Below are 14,595 nucleotides of genomic sequence, written 5' to 3' on the forward strand. Positions count from 1 at the left end.
AAGCTGCTTCCTTGTTACTTTGATGTGACGAAGTGCTCTAACTGGACAGAGCAGTTTGTCTCCGGACGCGTGCATGGTTCGCCATGCACCGCGGCTGTACTGGTCGTTCTTCGAACCCTCCGGACCGATTGTTACTGCTTTAACTTTTGCAGGCGTGACCGGATTTCCTTTCTCGTCTGAGAAGTAGACGTTTCGGTACTTTAGACAGTATTCACTTCTCTTATGACCGATAACCAGGTACTCTGACCGTCGCAGCAGGAAGAAATATGCAATCAACACGCTACCCCACAGAAGGCGATGCTGAGGGGAGGTGATCGTGATCGATCGTCGCAGCACGCGTAGAAAAGCGGGTGTGACTGGGAATTTCTTCCGGACTGGGTCGGAAAGCCGTTTTATGCCTTGTAATATCATGCGAAGCCGAGGCGACCGGATAACGTCGATGCCTCGATACCGCTTGTGAAACCATATGACCGACGAAATCTTCGTTTGAATCGTGGGGTATTGACTTCCTCGGCTTGCCGTGTTCCATCCGAATTTCCACAGATACACCGCAAAGTAACCCAATTTATTGCCGCTAGTTCGCCCCACGCCCGACAACCATGGTGACCAACCCATCATTCGTGAGAACTTCGACCACTGCGTCCATGCTCCCCGATATTTGGTTGTGGTAGTGACCGCCAGAGCTCGGTCGCACAGCATACTTCCCAGATGGCGGAGAGATTGTCGAAGGGAGGACTGACAGCGACCTGCGACCAAGAAGCGGAGAGGTTAGTCCAATTAGTTCATAAAGGGTCCGTCGGAGTCCATGCTCTTGAACCTGCGTCGGCCATTATATTGTCCCGACTGGGGATGTGTTCGGCTGTGAATAGGCACTGGTATTGAAGTTCCGCTAACAATAAAAGTCGATTCAGCATCTGGGCTCTGGGATGACTGCTTAGACGCCGATTTGACCATGATACAGCCGGTATGTTGTCAATGTGGAATCGGACGTGCGTTGTGGCTCCTGAGGCACACTGTTGCCACAATGGGCCCCGGTGGAGAGCTGCCAATACTGCACTCGTGAGTTCACGCACATTGATAGAAAATTCGTATGTCTCCGATCGAATGGCCGCTAGTTCTGCTCTATCAAACTGGGCACGGATGTATTCGTGCCGCATCGGGTTGATCGCACAAAGCCCTGTGTTGGACGCGTCCATGAACACGTGAACGGAGGGCTGAAGGACGTGTGCAAATTGTTCCACCGGGATACTGTTGAACCGAGACTGAAAGGTGAGAACCGCACGAAACCATCTCAAGTCGTCGACCACACCCTCATACAGCTGGCGTTTCTGGAACGAATGCAATCGAATAGAAAATTCGTGAATCCTTTGATAAAATGCTCGTGCAGACGGAAAACACACAACCACGTGTCGGAAAACACCTAGAAGCTTGTTCAGCTCCGTTTTGGAGGCCCGTCCAGACTTTAAAAGCCGCTGGGCATCCCGATAAGCCCGCGCCATCTTGTCTTCCGGCATCGAAACGGTTCCCTTCTTTGTATCGAAATTTAAACCCAATGCCTTGCTCTGTGTTCTCCACTGCGTAAACTTCTTCTCATTAACGGCGAAGAGGCCGAGCACCGTAATCATCGCACGTCGTAGGGCAATATTCGCGTCCCGACACCGGGATCCAGTATTCACCTCGACGCAGGTGTGGTCGTCGCACCAGACGTTCCCGCTGAAGGTAGTGGCATCGAGGGGCGACGGATCGGTCGGGCGTGAGCACTCGTACTGATTGTTGATTATTTTCCCTGCCACAGAATAATACGCGGGTGAGCCGCACCACCCGAATCCACAAGATAAATCAATGACCACGCAGTCATCGAAAAGGAAAGCGAACATATGCACATCGTATTCGCACATCGGCACGTGCCGAAATGCGCCGGAGACGTCTCCGAGCATGATTAACACCTCAGCGTGAGGGTGCTGCACCCGCAACACGTGTATACGGGATGCGATATCGCATCCGTATACACGTGTTGCGGGTGCGATATCGCGCGGAGGATTATATGTAATCTCCGGAAAGTCGGTGGTGTCTGTGAAATCATTGACTGAAGCCACCGTCGGAAATGAATAGTTGTTGATCACTCGAATATCGCTGTCCCCCTTTTCCACCACATCCACAGGGCTGATAAAAATTTCCGGCCATAGACTTGGAACCTCCGTGTCGAGCACAAGGTAGCGTCCTTCAAGTTGACCTTGACGGATGTGTTTCCGCACCTCTGATATATGAGTTGACGGGATTTTGTGGTTAGATGGTCTAACGTTTTGCAGATGTGGTTTGGAGGGCTTCCAGGTAGGGCACACACCGTTATGAACAATGTCGTTCCATGCTTCGTACGTGGCACGAACAGCCAGGTCGTCTGGCACAGGGAGCGCTTGCAGCGCTTTATTCGGTCGGGGATCAGCCTCCGTCTGACCTCGAATAAGTCGTACGAATGCTGGTAGGGAGAGCTTGGACTGACGAGCTAAAGCTGACAAATAATGAACTTGAACAACGTCGATAGCCGTGGAGTCACGACTAAACGCAGGCATGACGACACCGTACCGAGAGGCAAATGTGGACACCTGACGATGAATGGCGGTAATTTCCTCCTCGTAAAGCCGCTGGAGAATGCAGGTTGTCCGATCTAGTGCAGTCGGTAGGCGCTTGGCTAACCACTGCCCCCAGCAACGTAACCCTGGGAGGCCGCTAGTCAGAGATCTTGGTTCGCCTGCGCGGGACCATTAAACTTCTCCTGAATATGAGTCTTGACCAGGTCTGGGAGTTGACTCGGGCGAAAATGAGCTCGTTTTTGATCGAAACACCCTCCTTGTCCATTTCCCGTGCATCCCACGTTAGATAAAAACTTCATGCAGAGGCGTTTATCACCTTGGCAAGGGAGGGCTGATAGTACCGCAATCGGAACGGTGCTTTGCGGTCGCCGAACTCGGTCTTGTCGTCGCGGCTCGGAACCGTGTCCGGCCTGACGGGAAGAGGATGTCGTAGGACTGTGAGTTGCCCTCACGTCGAGTAGCTCCAGGAGTTCTTCATCATTACGGGAGAACTCTGTATGTACTGTCACAGCCGCTTGAAGGTTGCTTTCCACGATGAAACCACGATACTTACAGAACTTGCTGGTCACCCAAAAGGCCACGAGTTTCCAACCGAACGCATCGGTATCCCGAACACCTTTATACCGCCGCATGAAGCGTGTAGCCAGATCTATTAGGTTGGCCACATCTTGGTTGTAGTAGAAATCGGTGGCAAACACGTGCAGGCAGCAAAGCGCCTCGAGAACGTCGGACCGCGACGAGGCTGAAGCTGCTGGGTCCAATTTGGTCTTCTCGGAAAAATCTGCGGATGCCGAGGCTGCTTCCAGGGCTTCCACCCGGGTCAGCACATCAGCAGGCCGACAATGCATGATAGATAGCCCTCGGACCCCAAAGCTAAAATCGTAGAGACCCCGAAGTATGGGTGGCGACGCCAGGAACTGGGCATGGACAGAATGTTGCAAAAATTCTAGCAAAGACCGAGGGTGCTTACCTTGGTATCGCACGTTAACAACCGCGCGATGGACTTGGCGCTGAATAGCCGAGGACCGAAACGAACCTCGTACCCGCGTTTGATCTGGATCGCTCGCATAATCCTCAACCTCGTCACCCCTTGAATCGATGGGATGCCCAACGTGCCGCTGTCGCTTGCCAAGAGTGCGATGCTGGTGTTGCAGCGCCACGACATCTACGTCCTCGCGCTCGTTGGTGATGCTGGAAAGGCTCGGAATCTCGTCGTCGCTATCAGCGTCGTCATTGCCCCTACGCGCGCGGTCTGCTAAGCCTGTTGTCGCCTGCAGGTCACGGTATAAACTAAGCCCATTACGTTTCCTTGATCCCACTGTCACCTCCAGTACGTGTTGACGCCGGACACTAACGACTTGCAAATCATGGGGACACACTAGGGGCACAAGTTCTTCAGGGTTGAAAGGAATAGGTAACAAAGCTCGAAGCTCACGCGGAATCACGCTACGACGCTTGCGGTACACGCCGCAGACCATGTCCTGTTGCTGGAGCAGCTCTCGCGAATTGAGCACCATGTCCGAAATGGACGCGCCGACTTGTAAAACATAGTTGATAGGGTCTACCTTAATGATCGAGGTGGACGGATCTTGTACGCGAACAGGCACAGTCATTTTCCCTGCCATTACGTGAAGAAGATCACCGCTAACATCATGATCGTAGCGGGTGACGACACCATAAGCCCAAGTACCAGTCTGTGATCCTTCAGGGTGCACAAACGCCACGAGTCGACCGACACAGGAACCTGGCAACAAAGTGATTTCGGACGCCTCCACCTTGCGCAAAGCTATAGTGGCGGTTGGGGCAGACAACTCCTGGCCATCCACATCATCCTCCGCTCCCACTGTTGTGATATGCGTCGTGTCCCCATCAACACGCTGAACACGAACGTAAGTAAACTCCGACAACTCCGGAACGTGCATAGGTCCCACGAAAGCAAGAACCCCGATGGTAACTTGAGCAGAGGACATCCTAGCTGAGGTAGAAGTTGTAGAAAGGCTGAAGCTTGACTTGTTTCGTCCGCGTCGCAAAACTCCGAATGTCCCTTCGTGGTTCATTCCTACTCCGCCCAGGCTGTCGTGCCTACGTGCCTACCCTAAGAATAGCGTCGTCGCCTCCTTCCTCGTCGGAAAACGGATCATCCTCTCGGCCTGATCTAGAGGTCACCCCTTTCTGGAGAGGTCTGGACGCCGTGGGCTTGAGGTGCGAGAGCTTCCTGAACAACAGCAGTCGGAGCTTGACCGTGCCCGTCCGCGTCAACCTTGACCGCAACTTGATTCCTCATAGCATCTTGATCACTTGAGCCCATAACCTGTTGTTTTGCTACCCACAAACTGGCAAGTTGAAAACTGAATGAATTATACGAATGCATCCTAGCGTTGGTTTCCTACTGACATCGCGTCCGTTATCTGCGACGGCGTTACCTTGAAAGGCAATCACGCCAGCTTCTACGAAACCCGTTGGTTTCAACAGGAACAACAACGATTTCGATTGCAGCTACCGCGAGCTGCTAGCACGCGCATTCACTGTCCAGACATGGGGGCCATCATGACACCAGTCATACTCCAAGGCAAATCCCTTACATATCCGTTTCCGGATCGACAACACGTTTGCCTTGGCGTGGCAAAGGCCTACGCGAGGACCTTCGCCCGATGGACAAAGTGGATCTCGCGCCGAGGAAAATCATGGCGCGCCGACCTCCTCCTAACCGACAGGCTCCGGCACATCTCTGAATTCGTCATTGCATGGCGTGCGACGCGTCGAGTGCAGGCTTCGGCATAGTGGACATCGAAATTAGTAGTGTCTGACTTGATATTTGTATGGATCTGGTTGAAGCTGCAAGTGGGTTCAACGAACTAACCTCCATCAATGAATACCGAAGCGACGCACGGCAAAACTATCGTGTTGTACAGGCATCGTTTTGTACAGGTGCTAGGACGCCAGGTGCTAATCCCCTTTTCATGCTCTCGACGACTTGCATTTCGAGTGATGGCCTTCTGGTTGAAGCGGATGGGTTAAACGCGTGTTTCGCGGGTATTGAGCTCGAGCTGAAACAACCAGCGCTGAATCTGCTGGTGTCTTACTCCACAGGTTTTACACCCCTGAGGTTCAGGCGCGAGCGAATGTGGTTGAACTTACTCCCGGCTCACTTTGCTGCTTGACGACCGGGAGAGCTGGCGTGGCATTGAAGTTGGGCCCAACCCAGACGCTTCAGCTTGACCGGCGGTGGGCGACGACGGCCGACACGCAAGTCGTCCACGTTGAAGTGAGCGTCAAGATACTGCAAGTGTCGTAGCATGGTTGCCTAGACCACCGTCTGCCACGCTGCCACGCACTTGGTCCGCAGCAACCGGTAGGGTCATTCCCCATTTTGCCGGCTACTGCCCACCTCACCAAACCAAGCGCCTTCTCCAGCAACCTTTGTCAAGCTCGCCATCATGCTGCGCATCGTGTCTCGCTTCAATCAGCCCGCTCGCCGCGTGGTGCAGACCTCCGGCAAGTCGATCGTCGGCGCGCACAACGTGCAGTGCCGCTGCGGCAACTGCGTGCAGCACCCGATGGGCTGCACGTGCCCTCGCTGCCAGTCGCGCTCGTTCTCGGTCAAGTCCCAGTCGCACTACGACATCCCGAAGACGCAGACGGCCGTGGTGTTCGAGCAGAACAACGCGCCGCTGCAGGTCCGCAAGGACTGGCCGGTGACCCAGCAGAAGGACCTCAAGCCTGGTGAGGTGCTGGTGCGCTTGGCGTACTCGGGCGTGTGCCACACGGACCTGCACGTGTGGCTGGGCGACTGGCCGCTGGACAACAAGCTGCCGCTGGTCGGTGGCCACGAAGGCGCCGGCTACGTCGCTGCCATCGGCGACCACAGCTACACGCACCTGAAGATCGGCGACCCGGTGGGCGTGAAGTGGCTGGCGAACTCGTGCCTGGGCTGCGAGGACTGCCGCAAGGGGTACGAGTCGACTTGTGTGGACGCCGACCTGCACGGCTTCACCGTCGATGGCTCGTTCCAGCAGTGGTGCGTGTCGTACGCTGACCACGTGACTCCGATCCCGACGGACCTGCCGATGCACGCTGCGGCTCCGATCCTGTGTGCTGGCGTGACGGTGTACAAGGCTCTGAAGGAGATCGGTGGTGTGTGCGGCGACTCTGTGGTGATCCCTGGCGCCGGTGGCGGTCTGGGCCACCTGGCGTGCCAGTACGCGCGCGCCATGGGCTACCGCGTGATCGCCATCGACTCCGGCGAGGACAAGCGCAAACTGGTGGCGTCTTACGGCATCACTGACTTCATCGACTTCAAGGAGGGCAACGTCCGCGACAAGGTGCTGGCCGCGACGGAGGGCCGTGGCGCGCACGCGACGGTGGTGGTGGCTTCGGGCGGCGAGGCGTACAAGGACGCTCTGTCGTTCCTGCGTCCGCACGGCGCGGTGGTGCTGGTGGGTCTTCCCAAGGACACGTACATCACGGCTGAGGTGTTCGGCTCGGTGTTGAACGCGCACCGCATCATCGGCTCGTACGTGGGCAACCGCCAGGACTCGATCGAGGCTCTGAAGCTGGCCGCGGCCGGCGACGTGTCGACCACGTACAAGATCGAGAAGCTGGAGAACCTGCCGGACGTGTTCGAGCGCATGGCTGCTGGGAAGCTCGCTGGTCGCATCGTGCTGGACTGCGAGTAAGCTGTTGCTGTTGCTGTTGGTGGTGTGAGTGGGGGCGGTCCCCCGCGTTGGCTGCGGCGTGTCGAGCGAGTGGTTTGTGTTCAGGAGGAAGTAGCATCGAGAAGCAGTAGTGAAGTGGAGAGCAGCTCTGTTCTGCTCGGTGCGCGTGGTCCCGTTTGACTTGATAATCGAAATTGAGATTCTTTTGACTTGACGTTTGTATCGGTCTTGTTGAAGTCGGCGAAGTTGCTTGGCGAAGGTTTGAGTTGAGACGAAGTTGCTCAAAACATCGAAAGACAAAGCCTAAATCGAGGTCTAAAACAATGGGTCAAATGTGACTCGGGACTTTCTATTGACAAAACCCGTGTGTGGACTCAATTGCAATACCGAATACTGAAGCGACACATGATTAAATATCGTGGTGCACAGGGCCAACGGGTAATAAGACCACATCGACCGCCAGAAGCTCTTCCTCACTGAGGGAAACGCAAGGCATCTGCATGAGCCAAAGCGAGCGATCCATCAGGTTATACGGGGTGCGGGTTCAACAGACGAGCCAACCGGTAATACAAGAGTTTGCTCGCGAGATGCAGTCGCCGAGATGGTGCCGGCGCGGCCTATGAACAGCGCGCATGCGGAATGACACACGCAGGTGCTGCTTGGTCGGCGCGAGTTTTTATGCCGCCTCGCGCCAAAGACGCCGAAACCTGCAGCTCCTGCTTGCAAAGTCCGTTGCTGCCGTATCCACTGTCTTCACCACAGCGGAGGCGTCCGCGGTGCAGTCGCTCATTCTGCAATTTGCCGGCTACTGTTGATCCAGCAGTAACCTCCCCAAGCTCCAGTCCGCGTTCATCATGTTGCGCGTGGTGTCCCGTTTCAGCCAGCCCGCTCGCCGCGCGGCCCAGACGTCGGTCAAGTCGATCGTCGGCGCGCACAACGTGCAGTGCCGCTGCGGCAACTGCGTGCAGCACCCGATGGGCTGCACGTGCCCTCGCTGCCAGTCGCGCTCGTTCTCGGTCAAGTCCCAGTCGCACTACGACATCCCGAAGACGCAGACGGCCGTGGTGTTCGAGCAGAACAACGCGCCGCTGCAGGTCCGCAAGGACTGGCCGGTGACGCAGCCGGAGGAGCTGAAGCCCGGCGAGGTGCTCGTCCGTCTCGCCTACAGCGGTGTATGCCACACGGACCTGCACGTGTGGGCCGGTGACTGGCCCCTCGACAACAAGCTGCCTCTGGTCGGTGGCCACGAAGGCGCTGGCTACGTCGCTGCCATTGCCGAGCACACGAGCACTCGTCTCAAAATCGGCGACCCGGTGGGCGTGAAGTGGCTGGCGAACTCGTGCCTGGGCTGCGAGGACTGCCGCAAGGGCCACGAGTCCACGTGTGTGGACGCCGACCTGCACGGCTTCACGGTGGACGGTTCTTTCCAGCAGTGGTGCGTGTCGTTCTCGGAGCACGTGACTCCGATCCCGACGGACCTGCCGATGCACGCTGCTGCCCCCATTCTGTGCGCCGGTGTGACCGTGTACAAGGCTCTGAAGGAGATCGAGGGCAACTGCGGTGACTTCGTTGTGATCCCTGGTGCCGGTGGCGGTCTGGGCCACCTGGCGTGCCAGTACGCGCGCGCCATGGGCTACCGCGTGATCGCCATCGACTCTGGTGACGACAAGCGCAAGCTCGTTGCTTCGTACGGCATCACTGACTTCATCGACTTCAAGGAGGGCAATGTGAAGGAGAAGGTGTTCGAGGCCACTGAGGGCCGTGGTGCTCACGCTAGCGTTGTGGTGGCTTCGGGCGGCGACGCTTACGCCGACGCTCTGTCGTTCCTGCGTCCGCACGGCGCGGTGGTGCTGGTGGGTCTGCCTAAGGACACGTACATCACGGCTGAGGTGTTTGGCTCCGTGCTGAACTCGCACCGCATCATCGGCTCGTACGTGGGCAACCGTCAGGACTCGATCGAGGCTCTGAAGCTGGCCGCTGCTGGCGACGTGTCGACCACGTACACGATCGAGAAGCTGGACAACTTGCCGAGCGTGTTCGAGCGCATGGCTGCTGGCAAGCTTGCGGGCCGCATCGTGCTTGACTGCGAGTAAGTTTTCTCGCTTTGCACGTCGCGTTGCCATTTCATGAGGAAGACGGTCGCGTTTCCGTGTTGTACATTTTTTCTTGGTGGCGGTAGTTTCTGGATTAGTGGTTAGAAGCGGAGACCCCGGCATCAAAAACTCAAATAAAATCAGTTTTGGTCTTCAAAGTTCGTATTGCTTCACTTCGAGTTTGCCCACACTAGTGTACATGTATTCTTCTGATGACTAGTGTACATGTATTCGTCTGATGCGATTTTTCCTATCACACTTCAAGTACTAGTTTGAAGTTGAAGTGAGTCTGCAAGACATACGTATCGCCCAGCGGAACGGTGCTACATTATCTTGCCCATGAAGTAAACAAATAGTATTAGCACTGGGTCGCTTGAGTTGTACTTAGTACTAGGTGGCTTGAGTTGCGTGTTGGGACAGCTCAGCCCACCGAACTGTTTGGACCAAACCGACAGATGCAGAAGGCATCCCTTGCGTTGCAAGGTTTATCGGTCCCGCACCAACACATGGCTACAGCGTATCAGTTGTGACCGGATCGAAGTTACCACGAGGGGTGGCAGCTCGGTGGTCGCATGGTACTGTACTGTGAGCAGGAATTCGCTGTGAAAGCAGGTAGCCCCCACGTGCGTCGAGTGCAGGCTTCACATCGAAATTAGTAGTGTCTGACTTGATATTTGTATGTATCTGGTTGAAGTTGCAAGTGGGTTCAACGAACTAACCTCCATCAATGAATACTGAAGCGACGTATGGCAAAACTATCGTGTTGTACAGGCATCGTGTTGTACAGGTGCTAGGACACCAGGTGTTAATCCCCTTTTCATGCTCTCGACGACATTTCATGCTCTCGACGACTTGCATTTCGAGAGATGGCCTTCCGGTTGAAGCGGATGGGTTAAACGCGTGTTTCGCGGGTATTGAGCTCGAGCTGAAACAACCAGCGCTGAATCTGCTGGTGTCTTACTCCACAGGTTTTACACCCCTGGGATTCAGGCGCGAGCGAATGTGGTTGAACTTGCTCCCGGCTCACTTTGCTGCTTGACGACCGGGAGAGCTGGCGTGGCATTGAAGTTGGGCCCAACCCAGACGCTTCAGCTTGACCGGCGGTGGGCGACGACGGCCGACACGCAAGTCGTCCACGTTGAAGTGAGCGTCAAGATACTGCAAGTGTCGTAGCATGGTTGCCTAGACCACCGTCTGCCACGCTGCCACGCACTTGGTCCGCAGCAACCGGTAGGGTCATTCCCCATTTTGTCGGCTACTGCCCACCCCACCAAACCAAGCGCCTTCTCCAGCAACCTTTGTCAAGCTCGCCATCATGCTGCGCATCGTGTCTCGCTTCAATCAGCCCGCTCGCCGCGTGGTGCAGACCTCCGGCAAGTCGATCGTCGGCGCGCACAACGTGCAGTGCCGCTGCGGCAACTGCGTGCAGCACCCGATGGGCTGCACGTGCCCTCGCTGCCAGTCACGCTCGTTCTCGGTCAAGTCCCAGTCGCACTACGACATCCCGAAGACGCAGACGGCCGTGGTGTTCGAGCAGAACAACGCGCCGCTGCAGGTCCGCAAGGACTGGCCGGTGACCCAGCAGAAGGACCTCAAGCCTGGCGAGGTGCTGGTGCGCTTGGCGTACTCGGGCGTGTGCCACACGGACCTGCACGTGTGGCTGGGCGACTGGCCGCTGGACAACAAGCTGCCGCTGGTCGGTGGCCACGAAGGCGCCGGCTACGTCGCTGCCATCGGCGACCACAGCTACACGCACCTGAAGATCGGCGACCCGGTGGGCGTGAAGTGGCTGGCGAACTCGTGCCTGGGCTGCGAGGACTGCCGCAAGGGGTACGAGTCGACTTGTGTGGACGCCGACCTGCACGGCTTCACCGTCGATGGCTCGTTCCAGCAGTGGTGCGTGTCGTACGCTGACCACGTGACTCCGATCCCGACGGACCTGCCGATGCACGCTGCGGCTCCGATCCTGTGTGCTGGCGTGACGGTGTACAAGGCTCTGAAGGAGATCGGTGGTGTGTGCGGCGACTCTGTGGTGATCCCTGGCGCCGGTGGCGGTCTGGGCCACCTGGCGTGCCAGTACGCGCGCGCCATGGGCTACCGCGTGATCGCCATCGACTCCGGCGAGGACAAGCGCAAACTGGTGGCGTCTTACGGCATCACTGACTTCATCGACTTCAAGGAGGGCAACGTCCGCGACAAGGTGCTGGCCGCGACGGAGGGCCGTGGCGCGCACGCGACGGTGGTGGTGGCTTCGGGCGGCGAGGCGTACAAGGACGCTCTGTCGTTCCTGCGTCCGCACGGCGCGGTGGTGCTGGTGGGTCTTCCCAAGGACACGTACATCACGGCTGAGGTGTTCGGCTCGGTGTTGAACGCGCACCGCATCATCGGCTCGTACGTGGGCAACCGCCAGGACTCGATCGAGGCTCTGAAGCTGGCCGCGGCCGGCGACGTGTCGACCACGTACAAGATCGAGAAGCTGGAGAACCTGCCGGACGTGTTCGAGCGCATGGCTGCTGGGAAGCTCGCTGGTCGCATCGTGCTGGACTGCGAGTAAGCTGTTGCTGTTGCTGTTGGTGGTGTGAGTGGGGGCGGTCCCCCGCGTTGGCTGCGGCGTGTCGAGCGAGTGGTTTGTGTTCAGGAGGAAGTAGCATCGAGAAGCAGTAGTGAAGTGGAGAGCAGCTCTGTTCTGCTCGGTGCGCGTGGTCCCGTTTGACTTGATAATCGAAATTGAGATTCTTTTGACTTGACGTTTGTATCGGTCTTGTTGAAGTCTGCAAGTCGTTGACAGTATGAAAAGGGGATTAGGTAGACCTGCATGGTATTACTATTAGTATCTATCTAACTGAGCCAGCACCTGTGCACCACGATAGTTTTGCCATACGTCGCTTCAGTATTCATTGATGGAGGTTAGTTCGTTGAACCCACTTGCAACTTCAACCAGATACATACAAATATCAAATCAGACTGCTAATTTCGATGTGAAGCCTGCACTCGACGCACGTGGGGCTACCTGCTTTCACAGCGAATTCCTGCTCACAGTACAGTACCATGCGACCACCGAGCTGCCACCCCTCGTGGTAACTTCGATCCGGTCACAACTGATACGCTGTAGCCATGTGTTGGTGCGGGACCGATAAACCTTGCAACGCAAGGGATGCCTTCTGCATCTGTCGGTTTGGTCCAAACAGTTCGGTGGGCTGAGCTGTCCCAACACGCAACTCAAGCCACCTAGTACTAAGTACAACTCAAGCGACCCAGTGCTAATACTATTTGTTTACTTCATGGGCAAGATAATGTAGCACCGTTCCGCTGGGCGATACGTATGTCTTGCAGACTCACTTCAACTTCAAACTAGTACTTGAAGTGTGATAGGAAAAATCGCATCAGACGAATACATGTACACTAGTCATCAGAAGAATACATGTACACTAGTGTGGGCAAACTCGAAGTGAAGCAATACGAACTTTGAAGACCAAAACTGATTTTATTTGAGTTTTTGATGCCGGGGTCTCCGCTTCTAACCACTAATCCAGAAACTACCGCCACCAAGAAAAAATGTACAACACGGAAACGCGACCGTCTTCCTCATGAAATGGCAACGCGACGTGCAAAGCGAGAAAACTTACTCGCAGTCAAGCACGATGCGGCCCGCAAGCTTGCCAGCAGCCATGCGCTCGAACACGCTCGGCAAGTTGTCCAGCTTCTCGATCGTGTACGTGGTCGACACGTCGCCAGCAGCGGCCAGCTTCAGAGCCTCGATCGAGTCCTGACGGTTGCCCACGTACGAGCCGATGATGCGGTGCGAGTTCAGCACGGAGCCAAACACCTCAGCCGTGATGTACGTGTCCTTAGGCAGACCCACCAGCACCACCGCGCCGTGCGGACGCAGGAACGACAGAGCGTCGGCGTAAGCGTCGCCGCCCGAAGCCACCACAACGCTAGCGTGAGCACCACGGCCCTCAGTGGCCTCGAACACCTTCTCCTTCACATTGCCCTCCTTGAAGTCGATGAAGTCAGTGATGCCGTACGAAGCAACGAGCTTGCGCTTGTCGTCACCAGAGTCGATGGCGATCACGCGGTAGCCCATGGCGCGCGCGTACTGGCACGCCAGGTGGCCCAGACCGCCACCGGCACCAGGGATCACAACGAAGTCACCGCAGTTGCCCTCGATCTCCTTCAGAGCCTTGTACACGGTCACACCGGCGCACAGAATGGGGGCAGCAGCGTGCATCGGCAGGTCCGTCGGGATCGGAGTCACGTGCTCCGAGAACGACACGCACCACTGCTGGAAAGAACCGTCCACCGTGAAGCCGTGCAGGTCGGCGTCCACACACGTGGACTCGTGGCCCTTGCGGCAGTCCTCGCAGCCCAGGCACGAGTTCGCCAGCCACTTCACGCCCACCGGGTCGCCGATTTTGAGACGAGTGCTCGTGTGCTCGGCAATGGCAGCGACGTAGCCAGCGCCTTCGTGGCCACCGACCAGAGGCAGCTTGTTGTCGAGGGGCCAGTCACCGGCCCACACGTGCAGGTCCGTGTGGCATACACCGCTGTAGGCGAGACGGACGAGCACCTCGCCGGGCTTCAGCTCCTCCGGCTGCGTCACCGGCCAGTCCTTGCGGACCTGCAGCGGCGCGTTGTTCTGCTCGAACACCACGGCCGTCTGCGTCTTCGGGATGTCGTAGTGCGACTGGGACTTGACCGAGAACGAGCGCGACTGGCAGCGAGGGCACGTGCAGCCCATCGGGTGCTGCACGCAGTTGCCGCAGCGGCACTGCACGTTGTGCGCGCCGACGATCGACTTGACCGACGTCTGGGCCGCGCGGCGAGCGGGCTGGCTGAAACGGGACACCACGCGCAACATGATGAACGCGGACTGGAGCTTGGGGAGGTTACTGCTGGATCAACAGTAGCCGGCAAATTGCAGAATGAGCGACTGCACCGCGGACGCCTCCGCTGTGGTGAAGACAGTGGATACGGCAGCAACGGACTTTGCAAGCAGGAGCTGCAGGTTTCGGCGTCTTTGGCGCGAGGCGGCATAAAAACTCGCGCCGACCAAGCAGCACCTGCGTGTGTCATTCCGCATGCGCGCTGTTCATAGGCCGCGCCGGCACCATCTCGGCGACTGCATCTCGCGAGCAAACTCTTGTATTACCGGTTGGCTCGTCTGTTGAACCCGCACCCCGTATAACCTGATGGATCGCTCGCTTTGGCTCATGCAGATGCCTTGCGTTTCCCTCAGTGAGGAAGAGCTTCTGG

The 14,595-nt window shown here is 57.1% G+C and overlaps 4 protein-coding genes across 4 annotated transcripts; 3 read left to right on the plus strand and 1 right to left on the minus strand.

The window, feature by feature from the left end:
- Positions 1-6,028: 6,028 nt before the first annotated feature.
- On the plus strand, positions 6,029-7,267 carry IUM83_03921 (zinc-dependent alcohol dehydrogenase; the record flags this gene model as incomplete). Its single annotated transcript, XM_067927954.1, has 1 exon — positions 6,029-7,267. One exon carries the CDS (start codon positions 6,029-6,031, stop codon positions 7,265-7,267), a length of 1,239 nt encoding a protein of 412 aa, XP_067793886.1.
- Positions 7,268-8,100: 833 nt separating this feature from the next.
- Positions 8,101-9,339, plus strand: IUM83_03922 (zinc-dependent alcohol dehydrogenase; the record flags this gene model as incomplete). Its single annotated transcript, XM_067927955.1, has 1 exon — positions 8,101-9,339. One exon carries the CDS (start codon positions 8,101-8,103, stop codon positions 9,337-9,339), a length of 1,239 nt encoding a protein of 412 aa, XP_067793887.1.
- A 1,315-nt stretch (positions 9,340-10,654) lies between these two features.
- Positions 10,655-11,893, plus strand: IUM83_03923 (zinc-dependent alcohol dehydrogenase; the record flags this gene model as incomplete). The annotated part of the gene is made up of 1 exon (XM_067927956.1): positions 10,655-11,893. The coding sequence occupies one exon, from the start codon at positions 10,655-10,657 to the stop codon at positions 11,891-11,893; it is 1,239 nt and encodes a 412-aa protein (XP_067793805.1).
- A 1,068-nt stretch (positions 11,894-12,961) lies between these two features.
- IUM83_03924 (zinc-dependent alcohol dehydrogenase) lies at positions 12,962-14,200 on the minus strand (the record flags this gene model as incomplete). The annotated part of the gene is made up of 1 exon (XM_067927957.1): positions 12,962-14,200. The coding sequence occupies one exon, from the start codon at positions 14,198-14,200 to the stop codon at positions 12,962-12,964; it is 1,239 nt and encodes a 412-aa protein (XP_067793888.1).
- Positions 14,201-14,595: the final 395 nt, after the last annotated feature.

Source organism: Phytophthora cinnamomi (genome assembly GCF_018691715.1).
Source record: "Phytophthora cinnamomi strain GKB4 chromosome Unknown Contig27, whole genome shotgun sequence".
NCBI lineage: Eukaryota > Oomycota > Peronosporomycetes > Peronosporales > Peronosporaceae > Phytophthora > Phytophthora cinnamomi.